The sequence below is a fragment of the Balearica regulorum genome, chromosome 5, assembly GCF_011004875.1.
Source record: "Balearica regulorum gibbericeps isolate bBalReg1 chromosome 5, bBalReg1.pri, whole genome shotgun sequence".
NCBI classification, from domain to species: domain Eukaryota; kingdom Metazoa; phylum Chordata; class Aves; order Gruiformes; family Gruidae; genus Balearica; species Balearica regulorum.
The window spans coordinates 6,445,149-6,469,355 of NC_046188.1; the positions used below are offsets into that span (position 1 = coordinate 6,445,149).

Sequence of the window (24,207 nt, forward strand, 5' to 3'; positions counted from 1 at the left end):
CCTCGACAGCCGATCAGGGGAAGACCTGCATAAACAAGGTTTCCTTTAAAAAGGAGGCAGGGAAGGGATTGTGTTTGGGGATGACCAACTCAAACCAGGCACATGGGCCATCAGCCACCTCTGCGCGGAGGGGCTGGAGGGAAATGCCCTTGTAAACCAATTGTGTTTGGATCCCCCTACCTCCTCCGCTCACTGCCAGCCTTCTTTTTTTACTAAGAAAAAGAAAAAATTAAATGATTTATGCATCTTTTGAAACCTCCCTCCCCATCATGGAGCTGCCAGATGGTTTCTTGAGCCAAGCAAACACAAAAACAAGATGCAGCCCAGCTAACAAGGAGGGAAAACCTCTGTGTGTGTGTGTGTGTGTGTGGTGCTGGCTTTGCCACACTTGCTTCCAGTCTGGTGGGGAGAGCCCAGCAGGACAACCAGGTCTTTGGAGGACCGTGATGCAGGTGGGGCAGAAGTCAAGGGGAAACAAGTTGCCATGGCAAATGGTAAAGTTTTGCTGCGGCCAGACTTGCTCCAGGATGAGCCTCTCGTTATTTCCACTTGAAAGCCATGTTTTTCCTGGCAGCCACGTTGGCATTTCAGTCCCTCAGATTTACAAAAACTAGCAATTTTCTTCCCCAGCACGGCGGGCTGAGCGGTGCTGTGCCTTTGGGCCAGCACTCGCCGAGCCTCGCGCAGAGCAGTGGCAGAGTTTGGCCAGCATCCTCCCACCTCGTCCCGTGTCCCCTCCCCACCTCCTTGCACACCAGCACCTTGGCCTGATCCATTCATGGAGCTGTCTCTCCCTCTTCCATCAGCCCTCCCCTTCTGCGCATCCTTTAACCCTCACCACATTTTCATGTGCATCCCCCCGTATTTCGGTGCCGGCAGACCCCGAGTGCCTCCCCATGCTGCCGAGCTGCCCCCCGTGCTGCACCATCCCCTTGACTATGCTTCGAATCCTTTTGGTTTCGCTGAGATCACTGAACTGCATGTGTTTTTACTGCCTTTTTCCATGCTTCTGCTATGGCCGTAGGACTTCTTTGTGAACGGTAACTCCAGACAGGTAAGCGAGCATCCGCAGGAGCCCAGTGCCTGCAAGCAGCAAGGGCAGGGCGAGCGTGGGGCTGGGGACGTGGGAGACGCGTGTGTTGCTGTGGGGGGTTAACCTGCGGCGAAGTGGGGTTTAAATTGGAGAGGTACAAAGATCATCAGGAGGGGCACCTTGAAAGTTGCTGCTGGGGAGGCTGGTAAGTACGAAGCTGCCCTCCTCTCTGCTGTCTGGCCAGACACCGTAGCCAACGTCTGAGTCCAGGGGTTGAATTTTCAGATGGAGCTTAACACAGGGAAGCTCCTACCACTGCCTATTTTTTTCTCCTCAAAACATGGAAATAAATAAGCTCCTGTCTGTGGGTTGAAGCTCTCTGTTTCATCACGGTCAGAGCAGGCAAGGCACATAAGAGGAACAGCTGATGGTGACTTGGGGCTCACCTTCCTTCACCTACGTTACCTGTCCCGGCAGCTTCCCATTTCTCATAGCTGGGTGGGTTTTTTTCATTCAAACAAGAAAAAGAGTAAAAAATGGGAACTTCTGTGCTTACTCTCTACCTGTGCAGTGGCTGTATGCCAGGTCTCCTACACTCACAGAGGTTTAGTGCGGATCTGCAGCACGTGGAACCTTGCAGCTCCAGGTTGTGTACTTTCCAGAAGGATTTAATAGCCGGCTTTCAATTGATTAACCTTACTAAAACATGTGATATGGTAAATTAAAACTGGGGCAACGTGAACCCCTTGGGCAACCCTGCAAGATTGCTGTATGTAGATCTGCCCATTCACCCACAACCGCAATTTGGTATATTGTTACTCATTTGAAGGTAACATATTTAAGCAGCTTAGGAGATGTAGGTGCTTATGCGACACCAATTCCTGCTTTCAAATCCCTTATTTGGGGAGAATTTCCCTGAAAGAGCAGCAAATGCTGCAGGTTGTGTTTGCAAGTCCAGTAGCTCGTGTTGGTTAGCTTGCTCAGGAGGACTGATGCGTGAAGGGCGACTGCAGATGTTTGGAGTGGGGGTGAAGAACAAGAGTGATGCTGAGTGTGTGCAGCAGCCCATAATGAAATATTTCATGTGCGGATTTAATGAAGTATCACAAATATGCGTGCTAAGAAAGCCCAGCTTTATTTATTCATCCGTGCCTGTGTGTTTGCAGATTCTAAAATCTTCCTTGTCTGAGAAAATATTTACATTTCTAACCAGTGGCTTCAAAGCCAGCTCTGGTTTATGAAGCAACTTACTGTGTTTCAGTTACAGGCGATGGGTTTTACCCGTAACCCGTGATGACGCTCCTGATTAATGGGGGTCTGCTGTGTATCACGCTGCTATGTGCTGAGAGCACTAAATGTCTTTGCTTCTCCACGGCTTTCCTCCAGGCTTTTTTTTTCCCCCCTTGTTTTTTTGTAGAAGGAAGATGCTATCGATGACACCTTGAGTTCCCGGCATAAAGTCAAGGAGCTTTCAGTCATAGATGGCCGGAGAGCTCAGAACTGCAATATCCTCCTCTCCAGGTAGGGTTAATACCCTCTCGCTGTCTGGGGAGCTGGGGGGGGTGCTTGATACCCTGCCCTGGGCTCTAGGGGTTGTTCCTCATCCCCAGGGGGGTTTTAATGACAAGAGCCAGCATGGGAGGAGAGCCAGCGACACCTGAACCCAGCTATAGCCTTACACTGTTCATGGCGGGGTGGTGCGGCGGGGAGATGCGATTAACCGGGTACGGGGCAATTTGGTGTCCCTGGAAAGCCCCAGAGCCTTTGCAGGGGATGGGAGGGGGTTGGTTTCACCTCTTACCTTACTCAGCCTGGGTTTTGTTTGGTCTTTGATGATGGTTGAAGAAGGTCTCTGTTAGGCTGGGGAAAGTGCTGGGTATAGGCAGGGTGCAGGGAGCGTAATTTGGCCAGGGCTGGCTGCCGGTGTGGGTGTTCTGTGCCACATCTGCATTTCGGGAAGGGGACGTCCCCCTCTTACAGCTGCCCAGCCCCGCTGGATGACAGCCGCCTGCTCACCCCTCGCGATGCAGGCTCAACCCTGCCCTGCTACCAGCAATTTAATCCCATCCCCAGCTTGCTGCCAAGAGGATAAAAAGAGCCTTTTTTTGGCAAGATAAACTACACCAATAAGACTGACTTCTGAGAAGGGAGAAGCCAGGCTGCAGTGGTCTGAAAAGATCAACCATCAGTGTAGCTACTTGGAAAAAAAACCACGCGAACAGCAGTAGAAAATGCCACTTGTTTCTGACTCACCCAGAAAAAATACAGTCCCAACAGCAGTAAAGTATAGCTCCATTCAGAAATGTTTGCTCCGCTGCATGGAAGTGCAGAACGTTTTGTGCCACTCAGGTCCGGCCAGGATGGAGCAGCATCGCTGGCAGGTTGGGCTTGCAGCCATGGCGCCCAAATTCTGTGTTTTCCCGGACCATGGATCGGCAGAGCCGGTGCCTCGCCTGGGCAGCCCGGCTGGTTTCCTTCCCTGGAAAGCATGCGGAGGCTGATGCCTGCAAAAAAAACCCCTCTGGGCAAGTAACTCACAGTCCTTGGAGCTTCTTCAAGCTCTCCTGAAGGTGGTCCACAGCCCTGTGGGCAGCGGGAGCGATGAGTGCAGTGAGCCACGTGCCGCAGCGTTCGGTGGTAAAATTGCCGTGTTTATGGCCATTTCTGCTCTGGGTTGCTTCTGGGGATTTTCATGCTTCCTAGCTGTCCAAATAAAAAGGATGACGATGAGAGCGGAGTTTAAAGCAGCAGGCGAACGAGTACGTTTGTGTCAGCCAGCTATTAGCAAGTAAAGCAATGGGATTTGGGGCACTGGCTGGGCTGCCTCCCGGCGTACTTAGGCTGAGCAGTCAGTGTGGGTTTAGGTGTAATTCAGCCAGAGGTTTAAGCGTATAATAGAAAGTTAAGAATGCAAATAGCCCCTTCAGTGGGAAATGGAGCTACTCAAGCAATTAACTTCAAAGGCATCTTCCCTGCCTTACTGCATAAAGGTCTTCATTTCATCTCACCAGCAAATCTTTCTCTTCCAAGAAAGTGATGGCTGGAAATGAGTTGCCAGTAATTAATCCAACAAAAATGACAAGACGGGGGCTGCTGCCTGTATGCCCTCCCCTTTGGGTCATTTCCTAGAGGAGAAGTGGGATCAGACCTGCCTTGCCGGGTGGTTTTCAGGACTCTCATACAGCTTTTTCCGCGCACATCCTGCATCATGGGAGTCCTGCAGGGCTGAGCAGCTCTGGGGGAGCAGCGACTTGTGCCAGCTGCTGCTTTGGACATGCTTTGGGGTTCGTCCTGTGGTGCTCCCAGGGATGCACAGGCGGAGAGGCCAGCCAGGCAGGGCATTTCTCTAGCACTGCAGCAGCAGACAAATCTGCTCCTTCCCCCATTTTTGCAAGGGACCACCACTGAGTTTCTTTCCCTAAGATCCCTTTGGGTGATTTACTCTTGATGCCAAGTGACTAAAAGGAAGGGCAGTGTCAGGATGAAGCCCAAATATTCTTCTGGCTCCCAAGGGCCTGTGTAGGCTCAGGTCCAGCCAGACTCCGTATGACCTTGGGCAAACCCTTTCATCTCTGCCCACCCCAGTTGCCCGTCCCTAAGCTGAACAGAGCAGCACGTCCCTGGCCCCGGTGTTGCAAAGGGCTTGGCTTAACCTGGTCTCGCAGGGTGACTCGCTGCAGCCGGGCTGCTGCTCTCCCGCCTTCCTCATGCAACCATGGTGGGGACAAGCACACTTTCACATGCGAAAGGACCTGCAAGCTTGGCCCCTGATTTAGCCCAGACGTTTGTAAGCTCACCAGGCATTGTCTGGCTTGCAGCGTGGAAAGATTACAGCCAGCAAGATACTTTATCTCTCTCTGTAGATTTATTTTTTTGCCTGTTTCCCTTGCTTTGGGAGAAATTACTGCACAGTGAGATCACTGGATTCTCCTCCGGCTTGTAATGCAGCACAAGAATATTTTTAACTTCTGCTTTTTTCTGTTTTTTTGGAGAACGCTTGCTGAGGTCAGCACATTATCGGGTCTTCCTCGACGAACCCACCATGTCCTTGCTTTTGCTCCCTGTGTATGTGTGTGTGTTTTTAGTGCTGCTTTCTGCAAGATGCAAATCAAGCCCTTGCTCCATCACTTTCTGCCTGCGCTGGCGGTGAATGGCTCGTTTGATTCCTCTCTCCGGCGAGGCAGCATGGAGCATTTTTCTCGAATGAATGTGGCTTTTCAAGAGGGCGCGTCCCTTTACCGGCGGAATTTGTTTTTCCCCTTCACACTTATTACGTCCTCCGCAGGACTCTACAAAAGCCACGCAAAATAGCCTCGCGCTTGTCAGGCTGGCGAGCTGTCACTTTGCATCGGCGGGCTGCTGGCTTTAAATCCCTGTGACAGCAAGTCCTGTGACCCCGTTCCTCTCAGACGGCTCGCATTCGACAGCTGCTGCCAACAATGATAATTATTGTGGTTATAGATAAGCTTCTAGCTTTCACTGGCCCCTTTCCCATCAAATTGTCTGAGAAGCTGTTTTCTTCTGGCGCCCCGCGCTTGCTCTCTGCCGATGCCGGGGCAGGCTCTTGTTCTTGGCACGGGGTTTTGATGATTCCTGAGAAAAGTTTTTTCAGCCTCTTTTTTTAAAATATATTCTATTATTGACTTTGTTTTTAATAAGCAGGGCTTACAAAAGTCACCCTCATCTTTCACTGCCCTCCTGGAGATGATCACAGTGGAAAGTGCCTGGTTTAGGTGTTCACTTTGGCTTTGGATAAGGGGTGACTGCCTACCCGCCCCCTTCTCCCAGGAGCATTTTTGCCTCCCAGGGATCCCCCAAATGTCCAAATCCAGCCAGTGTCTGCTTTTCACCGGGGTGGGGACCAATGTGACATTTGTTGGCAGTCTGAGCTCTTGTATTGCTGCTTGGGTGTAAAAAGAGTCCTCCTGCAGCTTCATATCCCACCTTGGGTCGTGTCCATCCCGTACGGGACAGGTAGGGTGTCTACAGGACACGGCTGCTCGTCACTGCAAGCATCAGAGGGGACATTTTCCATGGATGCTAGGTTTGCTCCTTGTGGAGCAGCCCAGCAATTGTCCTGGCCACTGCTCAGCGCAACCTTTGTGCTTCCTGCCCTGGCTGAGGTGAGATTTTAACTCACTCCTCATTTAACAAACTCTTTCTTGGGGTGCTGCCTCAAGCAGGAGGTGAGAGAGGACTGGGTACGAGATGAGAAACATGAACTCAAAAGGAACAAATATTTACTTGCCAGGTCTGTAAGATCCACCAGCCTTAATAAAGCTAATCCTTCACTTTCAGTCTTGAGCAAAAGATGTCAAGCTAAACCAAACCCTTTCTAGCCTGGTCTTAGAGACCAGCACCTTCCTGCTTCAGCTTCATCTTCCAAAAGCCAGCTCCACAGTCTCAGTCTGCTCCCTGAAGAGATGCAAGGATGAAAATACTTTCCTCTTAATTAGTCGGAGTGATCAAGTCAGCTCCCAATCTTCTTTTTGATCTGCTGATCAGGTTGACTTTGCAGGTCTCACATCCTGCCGTAGGGTGTGTTTCTGGTTTCAGCTCATTCCTTTGAGCCACGTCCAGTGTTTCAGCATCCCTTGGCAGCGCTGATCACTGAGACTGGGGTGATAGGTTTCCTCCAAGCCCACAAACAGGTCTTTTCTTTCCATGCAATAACAGGGGATTTTTTTTTTAAACTTATCTGTTACAATGGCTTTAACCATCACTGCAAGCTGGGCAAGGGATAGGATGTTGGCAGACAGAGTTGCAGGAGTTTCTGGGGTTTCCCTCTTTTGCATTTAGATTATTTTATCAACTGCAGTGCAAAAACGTGAAGAAAAGTATGCGTGGTTTTGCAGTCAAAGTCCTTGCAGGGAGTGGTCATGGGGAGTGCTGCAGACGTATGAAACTCTAATTAATAGGTGCTCTAGCCCAGGAGGAGCTGAGGGCATCTTTCTGTCTATTGCCTCAGCTCAGCGCAGGCTGCTGTCGAATAAACCACTGCCAGGGAACACCAACCTGCTGTTGCTTGCTGTGATACAATGGTCTGTGGTTTTAGAAATCTCCAATTTGAGGCTACATTTTCGATTCCTGTTACGTGAAGTGGAGGAAGAAAAAGCGGGTGGGGGCAGAAGCTGGTTTCCAACTGGTTACACTTCAAAGCACGTTGAATCCCCACCCCTCCAAAAAAAACCTGATGGGTTTCCTGGGATGCTCAGCATCCATTTCTCCAAACTTTGGATTTCTTTTTCTTCTTAGATGGAGACTCCAACCAAAGGCAGCTGGGAGGGGTGGGAGAGGCAACGTTCAACACCAAGAAAAGCAGCAGAAGTTGGCTAAATTTTCCTTAGGGGTTGTGGCGATGGGTTCAGGAGCAGTGCTGAGCTGCGCTCCTGAGCCCAGGCTGGGCTGTGCTGCAGATGGGGAGCGTGACCCCCACTGGTCCCGTGGCCCTCAGGGATGCTGGTGTTGCAGGAGCAGCATTGCTGTGTGCGAGAGTTACATGTGAAAGTTACTTATTTTTAATACATGTATAATACACTACTTACGATATGTATATAAAATGCTATAAAATGGGGGATGGTAGCTGTGGTGTGGGGAGAGGGAAGTGGCCAGCGGAGTTTGACACCTCCTCGTTCGCAGCGGGGCTGCTCTGTGCCGTGCCTTGGCAGAGCATGGTCCTACCGCGTTTCTTGCGCATTCTTCTTCATAACACACTGTATAGTGTTATTTGTGATGCTGCTGCTGGCCAGGAGTTAAGCTGTTCATGCCACACGAGCGTGTAGGAAACGCTCCTCAACTCTGTGCGATTGCTGGGCTGGGAATAACTCTCCTTCCCCCTCCACCTCCCAGGCTGAAACTCTCAAACGAGGAGATCAAACGAGCAATTTTGACGATGGATGAGCAGGAGGACCTCCCGAAAGACATGCTGGAGCAGGTGGGCAACGTGTCTCGTGCTCCTTCGTGGTTGCCTCATGCTGAGACCATGCTGTGCAAGGCGCTCGGGACAAAACCACGGCTTTGAGAAGTGTGTCAGGGCCCCAAATTATTTACCAACCACATGTTGAAAAACCACCCAAGTGGGCTGGAGCAGCAGGAAAGCATCTTGGTCGCAACATTGGCACTGGGAGCAGAATGGCTTCCACGTGCCATGCCTGTACGCGAATCTGCCCTGGGACCCCAAGGCTGAGCCAGGTGCCCATTTTGTGACTGCGGCTTGAAATTCGTGCTCGGTGGGTTTTTATTTTTGAAAGCTTGTTCAGCATTTTTGCAGTCCTCAAAAAGGGAATCCCATTTTTCACCCCCTCTGAATCCCTTTGGAAGCATTTCCTTAAAACTGAGCTGGTAATTGCACTTTCAGCAGAGACATGGGAGGATTCATTGCACAAAATTTCCACCTGCAAATAGGTAGAGTGGCAGCAAATGTGAGTCCCTCAGATCTCCTCTGGCAGACTTCAAGTCAAAACCTCCTTGGAGCAGATGTGGTACATCTGTTGTAAAACCAGAGTGATGGCAGGGCAGAACCAAGAGTCACTAATGTGATGGTGTAATAGGAGGGACATCACAGGAACAGCAATAACTCTTACTTCATAGGTGCCTTGGGGTCACTTTCTGTACATACCGAAAGGTAGTAGATTCAACCAACTAAATCACCATTTTGTTCCTGAAAAACTGTGCATGGCCCTCATGTCCACCAGTGTGCTTTCCCTTGTTTAGCTCCTGAAGTTTGTTCCTGAAAAGGGTGACATTGACCTCCTGGAAGAGCATAAGCATGAGCTGGACCGCATGGCCAAGGCTGACCGGTTCCTCTTTGAAATGAGCAGGTTGGTGACCCAGGGGACACGTGTTTTGGCCAGTGCCTGCATGGGCTGGTCACGATGTGGCTGTTTCATGGAGCCTGGTTGGGAAATATCCCCTGCTTACTGTTTTTCACATCAAGAAATGAGTTGGCCAAAGGGATGGGAGGGCAAGCAAGGTGCTCCCACCCACTGGGACTGCTCGTGATGCTGTGCTCCTAAAATCAGGATTGTGCATCCCAGACAAGCAGCAGCTGGACGGAACCGGGGGGGAGGGATGGGGAGTTGGATCCTCTGGAGAGAGGAGTTGGCTTCTCAGGTCACTTCTCGACACAGTTTCCATCATTCGGGGAAGAAAAGCTCAGTCTGGCACAACTCTGAAAGACTCCATCATCTGCATCATGGTCCAGGTGCTGTTTTAACGGTAATACAATAGTCCTTTCCTCTTCACACAAACATACCTAATAAATACTCAGGAGTGATGTATGTAAATTTTGCCCTGCTGTGTAGATGAATCCCGCTCCTCACTTCAGGAATGACTTGTCCCTGGGGCTCCTGAGAATCCATGAGATGGAAAGGAAATGTCATTTCTTCCTGCTCCTGGTAGCAATCATTTAAGGCTTAGAAGTCTTCAGGGATGAATAATGTTATCTTTTGTATGCACATCCTCTAGAGGTGGTGGGTTAAAATCTTGAAGCTCCTTATTTAAATCCAACTGAGTATTGAGCTCTTTGAATTTCTTAGCTGAACTTCAAGCAAGTCACTTGTTTGCAAAGTCAGTGAGTTTTACAACCTGAGATTGTAGTGGGAGATCAAAAATAGAAACGCTCCTGTCCTCCTTGAGAAATGTGTCGATGAGCACCGGGGCAATGCACCGTGTAGTTGCTGAGTGTCAAAGACAGGCAGGATGGAGCTGTGAAGTTCAGACCTGAGCCCTCGGGGTTGGAAGATGCTCAGAATTAGCTTTCGTATCGGAGGTCACCTTTCTTCTTCACAGTGTCTTGCCCAAGTATTGCTCCCGTGCCTTCATCTTTTGGAAAGCACAACATGCTGATGCAAATATTTCCCTTGATATCCGACACGGCTTTTTAATTTGCCCTGTGGTCTGTAACGGAGTGTGATGTCTTTGTCACCTCTGATTAGTACAACAACAGCGTAGCCCGTGGCCTTGTCTGTGAGCACGTCTCCCGTGGGTCCTTGGTCCAAATGACTCAAATCAGACTGCCATTTGCATAAAAGTGAGATCTTGTTTAGCTTAAATACAACTGACATGAGCAGAGCCGTCCCTAACTTGCCCAGGAAAGGGCTGGATTAGGCTGTGTTGGTGGCTTTCCAGCCCAGGCCATCATTTTGAGGATCTGAAGGTGCAGTTTGGTTAGTGCTGGCAGTTGGTGTGCCTGTGTCCACCCGCAGCTCATCACAAAGCCATTGGGAGCCCAGACCTCATCAGCGTCTTTGCTAAGGAGTGGTTGTAAATGAACTGTTTGTTCATAGCAATAAGGTGTAAAAATACACTTGTTGAACCTGCTGAGTTAAGGATAGGCTTAAGCATGTGCTTAAGAGCCCACCTGGATCCACCCCAGGACAGCTGTAGTTTCAGTTGTCATTTTTTCCCATCCCAGCATAGTTTCAGGGAGAAATGCGGTCATTATTTTTTAATCACCGTGGCTCAAGCGAGCTTTGTTAGCACAGCTGTGAGCAGCAGAGCAACTGAGCTCTGCCTGGAGCAAGCAAAGCTCAACCTGCACCTCTTTTTTTTTTTCCCCAGGATAAACCATTATCAGCAAAGGTTGCAGTCCCTCTACTTCAAGAAGAAGTTTGCAGAGAGAGTTGCAGAAGTCAAACCCAAGGTGGAAGGCAAGTGGCTGGACCTGCTAAGGTCCCTAAGGGGCTCCGCACTGGCATGAGGAGCGTTCATAGGAAGAGTATCCCTCTGTGGAGGTTGCAGTGATCAGGGGAAGGGAGGGAGCTGGTGGCCACTCTTTGGCCATGGGGACACTGAAGGGGTTGCTGCAAGGGCCCGGTGTGCTGTCGGGGCAGGGGTAATGTCCCACACCTCTCTGCTTTCAGCCATCCGTGCCGGCTCCAAGGCAGTGCTGCAGAGCAGCAGCCTCCAGCAGCTGCTGGAGGTGGTCCTGGCCTTCGGGAACTACATGAACAAAGGCCAGAGGGGCAACGCCTTCGGGTTTAAGATCTCCAGCCTCAACAAGATCGCGGACACCAAGTCCAGCATTGACAAGTGAGCAGCCTCTGCTCTTGTTCTCGGTAGTGTCCATGGTCCCCGGGACGCTGGGGGAACGGAGGGATCGTTAGCGTTGCCTCTGGGACATGGGTAGGTGGGAGCAGTCCCCTCCCTCCTGCCACCCCATCTGGCACATCCAGTGATGCAGGCATCCATTTTTGGAGCAGGACAGATTTCAAGGGAAGTCAAGCTGCAGATCAGCATGAGGATCAACAAGGGCTTTCCTTCCTGGGCTGGCTAAACGGCAGCCAAGGCTGATTGGGAGCATCATCCTCCAAATGTTTTTTTCCCACTTTGAGAAGCCAAGAGCCATCATGCTGTGGCTCAGTGGCCAGAGGAGGGATCCCAGGGGTTCCTCTCCACAGGAACCCCCTCTACGGCCCCCCCCCAAGCTGCCACAGCCATCTCCTGGTTTGCTCTTCCCTGCAGAGCTCTGTGCACAGAGCAAGAGGAGCTGGGTCAGATCTCAAACCTGCCTGGTCTCATCCATCAGTAAAGACAGTGGAGGACGGGAGAAGTGATACTCACGTCACCTCCCCATGGTCCCTCCTGTGGAGAGCTCTTGCTTGCAGGAACCGGGCTGCTCTGCACTGTGGCTGTGCATGGGACAGACCCATCCCATGTCCCCAGATCTCCAGCGAGCAGCATCCTTGCAGAAATTCCAAAATAGTTCATTACCAGGTTGGAATTTAACCAGTGTTTTTGACTGAGCTCTTGGATCCCCATGGTGCCGCCACGCTGACCTCGCTGCTCCTCTCTCCTAGGAACATCACTCTTCTGCACTATCTCATCACCATCGTTGAAAAGAAATATCCCAAAGTCCTCCGCCTGCACGAGGAGCTGCGAGACATCTCGCAGGCAGCCAAAGTCAAGTAAGCAGGGATTTAGGCGGTGCTTAGGGAGTGCCAGGAGTGCCTCTCCCCTCGCTTCAGCCTGCCTTTCCATGTCACCCTCCCCTGCTCACACTCCTGGCCAGATCCTGGCCGCCAGGCCCTGTGCTGCGGCCATGCTGGCCCGAGAGCAGCCCAGGAGGCAGGAGCAAACATCACGGGGTGGCTTTAAATCTCAGCCCTTGCAGCAAAAGGCTGCTCGCTTCCAGCCGTGAGGGAGGAGAGCTGCTTGGAGCAGCCGTTTCCTGTTGTTATCTCACCGCAGAAGCATTTAATTAATTTCTAATGGTACGTTAAGTAATCCGGGAGGAAGCGGTTGCGGTGTGGCTGCAGATAAAGGGCAGCTGTTTATCTGCATGCGGTGGGGAGGCTTTGCCTGCAGCATGGGCAGGAGCAGGCAGCAGTGTGAGGGGCTCACCTGCCTCCAGGTCCTGCCTGGCCCTCTTTTCACCACCAACATGGAGTTTCTGGTCTTTGCAACGAGCTTTTAAACCCTGCCCAGCGGAGGCAGGCTGCCGCTGTCTTTGCCGGCGGAGGCCCCCATTCAGCAAAGCCCTTAAATACGTGCTGAACTTGTAAGCACAGGAGGAATCTGCTGTTGCGCTGCAAAGCCCCGAAGTATGTGCTGAAGTCCCTCTGAAATCAATGAGGCTGTTTTGGTTTTAAAGTTCAGCGGGAGCTTACAGGCTTTGTTGCTTCAGGATGTGAGCAGCAAAGATCACAGGTTTCTGCAGCCAGCATGCGTTCGTGTTAGCTGTGGACATGAAAAGGGCCTGAAACTGCACCTTTTTAGAGGGGATGGCAAATACACACAGAGTTTACGGCAGCTCAAAGGTCTTTCAAGTTTTCAAAGTGCTCTTGAGCAATAGTGGCTTCCCCGCAGTAGATCTGTAACGTGCAAAGCAAGCATCCTCGCGTTTAAAATGTAAAATAATTGTCAGCCGTAGGGATTAAACAAAGTGACAGGACAAACCTCGGCATGCAAGGAGTGTGTGGCACTGCTCTCGTAGGCATTGGCTGAGAACGTGGTTGAGCAAGGAATGCTCCTCGCCCGTGAAGGCTCCGGCTTTCTCATGCTTGTGTATCTGCAGCTGTTGTACAGATACACGTATGGGAAAGAAAATGTCTGCGTAGAGGGTTTTCCCCCTCCCAAACTTTATCATTTTGCTCTAAACCGGACACCATATGTAATATTTGGGTTTGGTCCAACCTAGAGTGAAACCAAAAAGTTTCTAAAGCTCTGGAAGACCCTAAATTCCCCCCAGCCCTGCAGCTGTGAAGCAAAATTGCCGCCTCTGTCAATCCCACCGCTAGTAATGAACTGCTGGAGCACAGGGCTCCCAAAACTGCATTTTCCCAGACTAAACCTGCCAGGAACGCTTGCCCCATGACCTGACGTCAGCGTTTCCAGGGACCCCAGCCCTAGGACAGACACCCCTGGAAAGACGTCAAGCCTGTGGTCATCGAGTCTTTGTGAAAAAGCTTCCCCTCAGATGTAGTGGTAGAAACCCGTAAGCACTTGAACTCGAAGCTCATCGGGTGCTTTAGCCTTGTGTAAACAAAGTCGGCGCCAGATGTGATGATATATTTTTATTCCTCTATATTTGGGACGTCTCCCTTTATGAAAGCCTTGCTGCTAGGAAGGATGCTTTGTGTGGCATTTACCTAACCGTGGTACCCTGAAAAACTGTCCACTGTGCACTGGGACAAGCCTATCTTCTGCTGGCCCTCAAGAAAGGATGAGAAATCTGTGCCCGGCAAGGCCCTCTCCTGAGCTCACCTTTTGCTTGGGGAGGTCTGGAGGCTGCTGAGCTTGCTAAGCCTGCACAGTCCCCTTGATTAAAAATACAGAAAAGTGCTTTGCTTTAAAACAAGCAACTGCAGCCACTTCGAGATAGGCAGCTGTCCCAGCTTACAGGCTGTCAGCCCAATTTGCTGCTCCAGGCGTGCTGCTCTGCAAACAGGAGGCAATGTGTGCAGTGCTGGGGTCTTTTCGGTGGAAAAACACAGTCAAATTGGTCAGAGAGCTGTAGAATTTGCTGGGGAAGGCTGAAAATTAACATCCTGCCGTTTCCAACAGCATGACCGAGCTGGAGAAAGAAATAAACACTCTGAGGAGCGGCCTGAGAGCGGTGGAGACTGTAAGTATTATTTAAATCAAATGTAGTCCAGCCTGGCTCAGAGCACCACGGCATCCCTCCTTAGGGAGGCAGGCGAGGGAGCTCCCAGCAAAGCTGCTTTTATCTCATATCCTGGAGATCTGTTTGTCTTTCCTTCCTGCCTTGCACGTGCGCCTGTCCTCATAGGGCCATTTTGGCACCGAAGGTGCTTTGTGTGGTTAGACACGTGCGTGGTTTGTATCTAATACGCCAAGGGAGGCTGAGTAAGTCTGGTGACGATGTCCGCGGAGGACCTGTGATGTGCCGAGGGGTCTCCCTTTGGCTGTAAAACCGCAGAGGGCTGGGGCTGGGGAGCGCTTCTGCAGCCCGGCTGGAGTGGTGGTGAAATGGTGGAGATATCCCGAAGGACTCGCTGTCTTGCTAAATTATGCTGCTTCCATGATCTTTTTGGCAGGATTGGGCCTTAAAAGCGTACTGCAGGCATGATACTGTAAAACGGGGTAATCGTGGCCTCACGCATGGCAGGAGGGAGCAGCGGTGGTGGTGCAGCCGGTACCTGTGGCACTGATGCAGGCACGCACCCAGCAGCACTAACGGAGGCCGATGCTATTTGTGTCCCTCATCAGCCAGGGCCTGACCAGATTTACATTTTTTTCCTCCAAAGGAGCTGGACTTCCAGAAGTCTCAGGTTCAGCAAACAGGTGACAAGTTTGTGTCTGTCGTCAGCCAGTTCATCACATTAGCCAGCTTCAGCTTCTCGGACATTGAAGATCTTCTGATGGAAGCAAAAGAGCTGGTAAGGTCACCAGTGTCCTTGAGATCTGGGTAGTGTTTCAGCCTTTCCTCCAGCCAACAGGGGAGGGACAGTCCTGGCCTTCCCAGAGCACATGCTCTGTGTTAAAATCTCAGATACCTCCCCCACAAGATCATGCAAGTGTCCTGCTGAGACCCTGGCAAGAGAAAGATGCTGGCTTGCTGTTCATGGTTTGTCTGCAGTGGGTGGGTGGGTACATCCCCGTCTGTCCCCAGGGCTTTTTTCCTGCTCCACAACCCAACGTGCCAGGGGATCGCAGGTCAGGCCAACAGACTGTTTCTGTGACACAAGATGTGCTCTAGAAAGCTGTGCGATACCTGTCTATCTTTTGGAAGTGCAAGGCAGGGGCTAGTCATGGGAGAGTTGTGTCCATCAGCAGGGGAGATGATAGGTCATTTGGGAGGATCTGAGTTTTGGTGAAGAGCTTTCACTCAAGCCTAGAGGCCTTGCTTTGCTTTCTGTGTCTTAAAATGGAAATATCCCAGATTTGGTGGCTTTAGAGTTAGGAGTGTGGCAGCTGGGGCATCTTGGCCAATGAAGGCTGAAAGCAGGCTGAAAGCAGGCTGTCTCTGGTGTTGATGTAAGAGGAGGAAAAGATGCAACGAGGGCTTCAGGCTGGGCATGAGATCTCCCAGAGGTTGACAAAGACATCTCATGCGGCCCGAGTGACCCCACTTCTATAGGGCAAAATAACATCCGATGCATAACTTTGATCTGAGACCTGCGCAGCTCTTCTCTCCAGAGAAGAGGGAGAGGAGCTTGGTGACATGAATTGAGGCCAACTTCAGACATGGTTAGAGAAGCTACTTAAAAGGTTTGCCTTCCCCAGAGTAATGCCTTGGTGAGTGCTTCGCAGCCACGTGCAATGATCTCTTGCCACGTTGTTCTTTTCTCCCTACCAGGCTGGTTTAAATCACAGCAAAGGGGTGGCCATTGGCTGACATCTGGGATTCCCAAGCAGTTTTTGCTTCCCCTCTTTCAGCAAAGGGGCACACTGCTGGTTTTTATTTCCTCCCAGAACAGTCCTCCAGTATCTCCTCCCTGGCTGGCCTTCATCTTGATTGAAGTGGCAGGGAGATAGTCCAGCACGAGCCCTTTTAGAGGTCCCATCCTTGTCCCACTGCATGAGCTACCTCTCTAAAGACAGAAGTTACCAAGTGTCACCACCTCCTTCTCCCTCATTGTACCAATGTCCCATTGGCACTGTCCTTCAGACCATCCACCCATGCTTGGGCATTATGATCGACCATGGCCTTCCTGAGACCATGGCTAGCCCAGGCCACCCTTTTAAACTGTTGACGGTAATCTGTCAGATCTTGCCTGCAGTGAGTTATGACTGTGGAGATGGTGAAAAATGCTCTGCAAACTATTGCCTTCTGCTGACTTGGCTGGATCTGGAGGTGAAGGTCTGGTTGTGATGCTCATCGAAGTCCACTCTGAAGCAATGTATAGCTGTTCCCGTGGTTACTGGATAGGATGGGCTGTGCATCAGCTCTTTGCTTTTTAAACACATGTCCAGATTCAAATTGTGTTACTACTTTCTTTTAGGAAAGCAGAAACATCATTATTTTATAAACTTTATATCCTGTGAGGATAACATTTTCAGTCTTTCCCCCCACCTGAATCTCCTGTAACATGGCAGAGAATCAAGTATCTTGATGAAAATCAACAAGAATAACCTCAGTTATTTTGACTTACGTAGTGGCACCTCTCAAATTCCTGCCTGCATCTTGAAGTGCTAAGTCTCTTAAGTAAACAAAGAAATAAAAATGCCCTAAATGTCTTTTGAAGAGCCTGGGGCACCCCTGCAAATAAAACTAAATCATACAGGCAGGCTTTAAAAATGTTCCTCTCAGTCTACCCAACAAAATCAAAGCAACTAATAAATCTGTTTGTGCTTTGGCTTTGTTTTTCTTTTCTTTTAAGCATGCTTATCTCCAGAACCCCCCATCACAATTTTAACAAACTTTCTGTGCACAAAGAGTCTCCTTCAAAACTGGAAATGAGAACAAAGGATGTCAGTCCCAAGGACGACTTGTGGGCTCCTTGGGGACTGGGACACATCAGCAGATCGTGGATGTCCTGTCCTGACCTTTGCTACGGCCTCATTCGACTCCCTTACATTAACGGTGTGCAGACAGCATGAAAGGACGGAAAACTCCCTATTTCGCTACCCAGGGCTGTGCCGGAGCCTGGGCAGAAATGTCTTTTAGAAGTTTCACCAACACATTTGGTTTCAATAGCAAAGCATGTGGCAATGATAAATAATACCCCAAAAATACTTCAAAGAAAAACTTAAAAGTGCGAGTTTCCCTTCCCCTGCCGTGTTTACTATTAGTTTTATGTCTTCGGTCTTTGGTCCCACAATATTTTGCTTCCTTGTTTTTACTGCTGCTTAGTTAATAAAGTCGAGCTGAGGCAGGGCAGAGCCAGCAGCAAGAAGGGGTGTGGGGGGGATGTTTTAGGAGAGGGGGCTCGGGAGTGATCCAAGTCAGTTCTTACAGGGCATCAGGTAAAAAAAACATCAGATGATTTACTTCACGTTTAAGTCAAGGCTTGATGAAGCAAAGCCCTGCTCTCCGCTGTGGCTGCTAGAAGCATTTCTCTCCGCTCCATCAGGTTCAAGTCTTCCCATGGTGGGTTTCACCTGTGTGGTGGGTGTCTCCAAGACTGACGGACCCCTGTCATCTCTTTCCCAGTTTTCCAAGGCTGTGAAGTACTTTGGAGAAGACACAGACAAAATGCAGCCCGATGAGTTCTTTGGCATCTTTGACCAGTTCCTTCAAGCTGTGACCGAGGCCAAGCAGGAGAATGAGAACATGAGGAGGAGAAAGGAGGAGGAGGAGCGCCGGGCACGCATGGAGGCACAGGTGGGCAGGCACCGGCGAGTCTGGCAGAACCCTCAGTGCACCCTGGGGTGGCAATCTTGCCATGCTGTCCCCATGGTGGTCATGGTGGCACGGGGAGCACTGAAGACTGGGCAAGGAGCTTCTGTGCTCTTAGACCCACTGGCTTTTCACTGTTGATTGCTTAATTAACTAATGACCCTGCGTTGGTGAGATCTTGGAGCTAAAATGTGCAGCAGAGCTGATGCTGCCTGTGGGCTGCTGTGACCCACCAGCAGCAGCCATGGGGCTGTGGACCTTGGCCCACGGGTTGTAACCGTAACTATGACCAGCTCTCTTGAGCTAAGCACTGGGGTGGGAAATTGGTCTTGTTTCATGGGTTTGGGGGTCACCACATGTGTGTTGGGCACCCCCACAACCACCTGCATGACGGTGAGATGTCTCCTTTCCCCCCCACCATGGCATGTAGCTGAAGGAGCAGCGGGAGCGGGAGCGCAAGGCAAGGAAGGCAAAAGAGAGCGGAGAGGAAGGCGGCGAGTTTGACGACCTCGTCTCGGCCCTGCGCTCGGGCGAAGTCTTTGATAAGGACCTCTCCAAACTGAAGCGCAACCGCAAGCGCATCGCCAACCAGCTGGCCGACAGCAGCCGCGAGAGGCCCGTCACCAAGCTCAACTTCTGAAAAACAAACAACAAAACCCAACAAAAAAAGCGGGTTAGTCTTTTTGAAGTGGCTAGGGGGGGGTTTAATTCCCGTTATACTGCCTTGCGATTAAAAGCAAAACAGTGGCACGCTCTTTCTCCCCGCGGGCGAGTGTGTGTATGTATATACTGTGTATATAGTCAGGTCGGGGGTGCGGATGGAGATGCGCGGGCAGGCCACTTTGATGGGTGCCAGCACCGCCTCCTCCCCTCCGAACCCCTCCGAAAAGTAGTTCTCATGCACAAGCACAATGCCGCGTCCGCGGAGCAAGAGAGGACCCAACCCAGAGACGCTGGCGGTCCCCGTGGTCCCCAAAGGCAATGGGAAGCCGCTCCCCACCACTCTCCTGCTCGGACCCCTCCGGGCCGCTTGCGGGGGACGCCTTGCGCACAAGCCAAGCGGTTTAAAGAGGAAAAGAAAGAAACAAAGTTGACTGAACTTAATCTGGTTTGGGGGTTGTTTTTTTTTTTTTCTCATTGTTGTGATTATTCCTGAAAACTCGCACATCCGTGCTTTCGTGCTGGTTCCTGAGCTCGGCGCTGCGGGCGCTCCCAGCGATGCTCTTCCCGTCATCCTTGGGAAACGCTCTTTTTCCTCCTACCGCCACCTTGCTAAAGGAAAAAGTTTACCCCAAAGTGCTTATCGCTCTAACGCCACACAGATGTATTTATACTTTGATAATGTTTTCTGGCCCAAGATGGTGGGAAAGGTCGATTCTCGGAGGAGATGAAGAGCATAAACTTTTGCATTGTAATTTTTATTCTTGCTTTCTGTTCAATGGGACAAACTGTATCCTCTGTCAAGGTGGGTCAGGACCGGGGGTCTCTGACGTACAAAGTGGCTGGTGCAAAACACACCGGCTTTCACCCACCTTCTTTTCTTTTTCCTTTACCGGACACACAGAAGCAGCGATGCCAAGAAATGCTTGTTCTCTTAGCCAGGTCCTTTTTTGACTGGTTTGCTGTTTGTTGTCATTGCAAATTTGTAAGCAGAACTACCTGTCAAATGTCAGTCCAGAAAAAGACAAAAAAAAATTAATAAAAATAATTCAGAGCTCTCAGGGAGTAATAATTTAAAGGTTTAGAAAATTAAGAATTGGAGAATAAAAAGTAACCACCATTAACATATTAACATTTCTATTATTAAATTATGCTGAGTATATAGAGGACTGTTACTTTTTACTTTTATTTATTTGTGGTGTGTTTTTTTAAGAAAAACAAAACCTTTTTATACCACCAATACTTTTGTGATCCTTTTTTTTGTTTGTTTGTTCTTTTTCCTGTGGAGAGATGAGTTTGTCCCTGTTGCACTAGATATTAACACTATTTGAAATAAGGTTGGTTGTTTTTTTTTTTTTTTGTCAGATAATCGGTATTACTGGTGGGGTATGGGATGTCAGTTAACTATATGTACTGTATAGCAAAAGTGCTGTTTAAACTAATTTGTATAAAAAAAATATGGTTCTAAGCACCTGAAGGCCGCGGCATCTGCGTGCTGAGTGAAAGCTGTGAAATCTCTCTCTAACCAGAGTTGTCAAGAGCTGTGGTTTTACCATTTTCTTTTCTTCATTGCAACTTTTGACGCACTGTAGATTTAAAAAAAAAAAAAGAAAAAGAAAAGGAAAAAAAAAAAGACTTTCTGAGTAGCATTTAAAGCAGTAATAAATAAAGCAGGTAAGCGCAAAAAAAAAGTCCAGCACCTCGTATCCAAGCAGCTGCAAAACCTGCAGATTATGTTCAAAGGTGGAGTTAAGCACTTTGCTTTAAGAAGGAGGGGGAAATAAAGACAAAAGGTAATGATAATACTATTCCTTAACTAAAGTGCCTCTATTTATATTTTTTATTTATGGCTGAAAAAATGGGGCTGATACAATTGAGGGAATGGACTTGGGGGGGAATTTAAAATATAAAAAAAAGAAGAAAAAAAAAGGTTAAAAAAAAAAAAGTCTGGCCTCTGATGGTTTAAGGAATGGTTGGTCACACGTGTTTAATTCAAAAGGCGGTGGGACTTGGAAAGGGCAATTGCCTCCCAGGGTCCCTGGGTGCGGGGCTCAGCCACCAGCACCCACCCCTGGCTCCTGCCTCCGCGACCCCAGTGCCACATCAGGACCTTTCCTGACAGATTTCCTCTTGCCCTTCCAAACCTGTTTTGTGGTTGTTTTTTTTTTTTATTTTATTTTATTGTTTTACAACGGCCTGGCTGTCGGGCTGAGTTTGCCATTTCTTTGTTTTCTGTCAAAAAAAAAAAAGGAAAAAAAAATTATATCTTTATAAATAAATACAAAGGCTGTGTGCAGGTAATTCCATGTGCCATTGTCAAAAACTACTTTTAGATTGGTGCTGGTGTAAGTAGCCACTCTTTTTCTCTTGGGTGTGTATTTTAAAGATTTTTTTTTTTTAATAATGCCAAAAAGGAAAAAAAATAATAATTCCATAATAATTTGTAAACTGAAGTATATGTCTTGGACCTTATTAGCTTCGTAGTGACCAAGGTAGTCTGTTAGGTGCAAGGATGTTAGTAGTCTTAGCTAGCGGGAAATGCTGTGTAATGTTATGAGACTGTACATTTTCTAAGATGGCAATATGCAATAAAGAAAAATGATTTCGGTGAGTGTACATGGCAGGACCACGAGTTATTTTTGGCAGGGGGGGGAGGGAATGGGATGTTTGGAAATTGAGCCAGGTGTTGAAGAAAAGGCCCTTGCTCTTTTTCAGGCATATTTGCAGTCATCGCTGGGCTCGGCTGATAACCCCACTTCACCGCTTTCCTGCGTGCTGGGGTTTAGGCGGTCGGGGGCTTTTCCACCCTCCTGGCTCGCAGCATCCTCATGGTTGCCCGCTTGTGGGCTCTGAAATGCCCCCCAGTTAGCAGCCCCATTCACGTCTCCCCTCTGCGTTGTTGGTAATGCCTGTTCCCACGTTGGTGACCAGCTTTTCCAGGAGCCTGCATTGAGGCAGCCACTGGTTTTGCATCACAGGATCAGATCGTCTCCCTTTCTCCAGCTGACGGAGCCGAGATGGTGCTGGCTGGGGTGGCCAACGTGCCTCTAGCAAGCCTGTGTAGAGACACCAGAGATGTTTTCTTGGCAGTAACCCAAATCCCTTTTGGCCTATTCACGCTCACCATTGCCTTTCCCACACGCCTGTCCATCTGGGCTCTGTGTTAGTTTTCTTCTTTTTCCACACTCTTTGCATTCAGCGACCTTTGCAGCACTCGGCATCCCCAGACCCTGCTGCCTGTAGAGACGGGAGCACCCACATCGTGCTCAGACCCATACGCTTCCCCCTTCAATCAGGGCTTTCCCCAGTATAACCAGTAAGCCAGCACTGAGCCAGCACAGATGGAACATCTAACACATCCCTGGGCTTGTTGGGTCTTCCTTTGGCGCGATCCCACCCAGCACTGGGGCAGGCAGACACGGCAGCTTTCTCCTATTTATATCCCATGGCCGGTGTTTCCTACCATGGAGCATATTTATGACCCAGCACTGGTCAGATTTGGGCTGGCGGGGCGCGCAGGGTGGTGGTGAAGAGCACAGTTACCATCGCAGCACTCGGTGGTCAGGTGGGCTGGTGAGGCTGTGGTGTAGTGGAAGGACCCAAGCTAAAGGGAAATGGCTTCAGCTGCTCTTCCCTTCATAAATCCCTCTGTCTGCTGCACAGGGGTGCTCTGGGGTACATCCATAAATGCATGTAAGTAAGCTGGCTAAACCCTACAACCTGATGAGGACCTGAAATTCTGGTTAATAGCAGATGGCAGGTTTCCTGGGCCACACCAGTGTGTGACACAGAACAGTCCCCAGGACAGGGACGGGGTGGCGGTGGGAGATGTGAGCAAGGACAGGGCATAGCTTTTTGTTCAACCAAGGTATTTGAGGGGGCAAAAAGCATCTGTGGCTTGAGAACATAAATTTGAGATACAACGCTTGTGATCCCAAAGGAAAGGGGACTGTGGTGGCTGCTGTGCTGGACCACCGTGGCTATGCTGTGTAAGGCCATGTCGCCAGGAGCTCATGTCCACCAGTGGGCTGGCCAGCTGCATTTTCACCTGAAAAAGGGCTTCTGTGCCCCAAATCCTGAGTGCTCCCTCCGGTTAAAGCCATGAGGAGGATGTGCTGGATTAGCCAAACCTGCCCAGACCCGCCAGTGCCAGGGAAATTGCGGGGCACTGGGCTCCTGGAGGAATTGCCCCATGGGGCCACCCGGGTTGGCGGCACCAAACCTGCTGAGCCAGCCTTGGCTTTGCTCCACTCTAGCCTGGCAGCTTTCCCTGTTGCCAAAGGCTGGGGCGACTGGGAGTCCCGCCGGAGCGAGGAGTGTCAGGTGTTGTCTCCTGCATTCAACCTGTTATCCTTGGCATCGCGCACTGGCTTGGAAAAGATGAGTCAAGAGGTTCCGGCAATGACCTGCTGCAGACACAGCATTGCGTGCAAAACTCAGCTCAGCAAGTAGGGCAGCCATGGCTTGATGGGGAAACACCAGGCTCCCAGCCCCTCTGGCAGCACTGCTGCTTTGGTGTCACCAGCAAGGGGTCACAGGGTGCCGGGTCAGCAGGAGCTTGCTGGTCTTAATGTCTAAAAATATTTATTTACTCCCAAGGGAGGGGAAAATGGGACCAATGGATCTGTCAGGCTTTGACATCCCTCCTGGAGACCCTTGGGAAAGGGTAAGCAAAGCGGGGATGTTGCCAGTCCTGATCCCACCTGTGTTACAGCTGGACCTGGCTCTGACCCCGATGCCAGTGCCGGTGCTCAAGCAGATGTTCTGGGGTAAAACTGCACTTTGCCAATGCCACGCTCTCACACAGACCGATCAGCAGATCTGCGGCCCTTGCGCAGGGCTGGCACTGCTGGAGCGCCCCGGGAACAGGCTCATCCCTCAATGCAGAGACCAGCGTAGCAATAAAACCCCCAAAAAAACACCTGGGTATTTCTGTACCAGCCTGTGCTGTGGGGTGAACATGCCCTTCGTGCTGTGCTTCTGGTGCGGACAGGAGAGGCCAAGCTGACACGAAGGCTGATGGGTGCAGGCTGTGAGCCAGCACCAGCCCTGTCGTCATCCCCTCTCCTGCAGCAAATCCTGCAGGCATCTCCCTTGTGAGCTCTGTCCCTGCCATTGCACAGGGTCCCGCAATACACACATGTGAAAAGGAGAGTTCTCCATTTTAATCAGAGGTGCTCTGACCTGAAACCTCTGAGCACGTTACGTTATTTTTAGCCTCAGTGCAGGTGAGGCAGGGAGAAAGGCCGGAGCCTGTGCTGCTGGGCCCTAGCAGAGCCTCAGGAAAGGCAGCACCACCATCTGCTGGCACTTTCCAGACTTCACGGCTTTAGAGCTGTCTTGAGTATAAAATCAATCCTGCCTCTTGCTTTCCTCTGCCAGATCTCTACTGTGGTCAGAAAAGGTCAGTGTTGTCTGGCTGTGGAACAATCAAAATGCTAAATTTCGTATTTAAGTTTCCCCCAATGTAGTTGAGGAGGGATAATTTTCATTCTATCCATCATAGTTAGAGTCAAATAGCCAAAGGTCGCAATATGTGGCTTTGCTGCGATTTTCAGCACCGCCTGAGCTTCAGGTTGGTTTTGTGCAGGCTTGCTCCCCTTGCTAAAACCCAGCCTTTCTTGCACTCTGTGGTCATGTTGCATGAACTCAACATTAAGCTGGAGTTTCCCCGTTCCCAGGGCAGCTCCGCGAAGATACGTCATTGAATTGTCATTTTTCCATTACTTTCTTTACCGGCCCATATTCCAGCATTTGCTCATGTGCCCAT

At 50.1% G+C, this 24,207-nt stretch overlaps 1 protein-coding gene across 1 annotated transcript in view; it reads left to right on the plus strand.

Annotated features, from left to right (window-relative positions):
- Positions 1–19,482, plus strand: part of DAAM1 (dishevelled associated activator of morphogenesis 1) — a 97,820-nt gene extending 78,338 nt beyond the window's left edge. Inside the window, 11 exon segments of the mRNA XM_075753322.1 lie at positions 1,025–1,054; positions 2,451–2,554; positions 7,883–7,967; positions 8,747–8,853; positions 10,595–10,683; positions 10,897–11,065; positions 11,833–11,940; positions 14,039–14,099; positions 14,743–14,874; positions 17,592–17,762; positions 18,208–19,482. Coding sequence (XP_075609437.1) covers positions 1,025–1,054; positions 2,451–2,554; positions 7,883–7,967; positions 8,747–8,853; positions 10,595–10,683; positions 10,897–11,065; positions 11,833–11,940; positions 14,039–14,099; positions 14,743–14,874; positions 17,592–17,762; positions 18,208–18,417 — 1,266 coding nt within the window. The 3' untranslated portion in view covers positions 18,418–19,482.
- Positions 19,483–24,207: the final 4,725 nt, after the last annotated feature.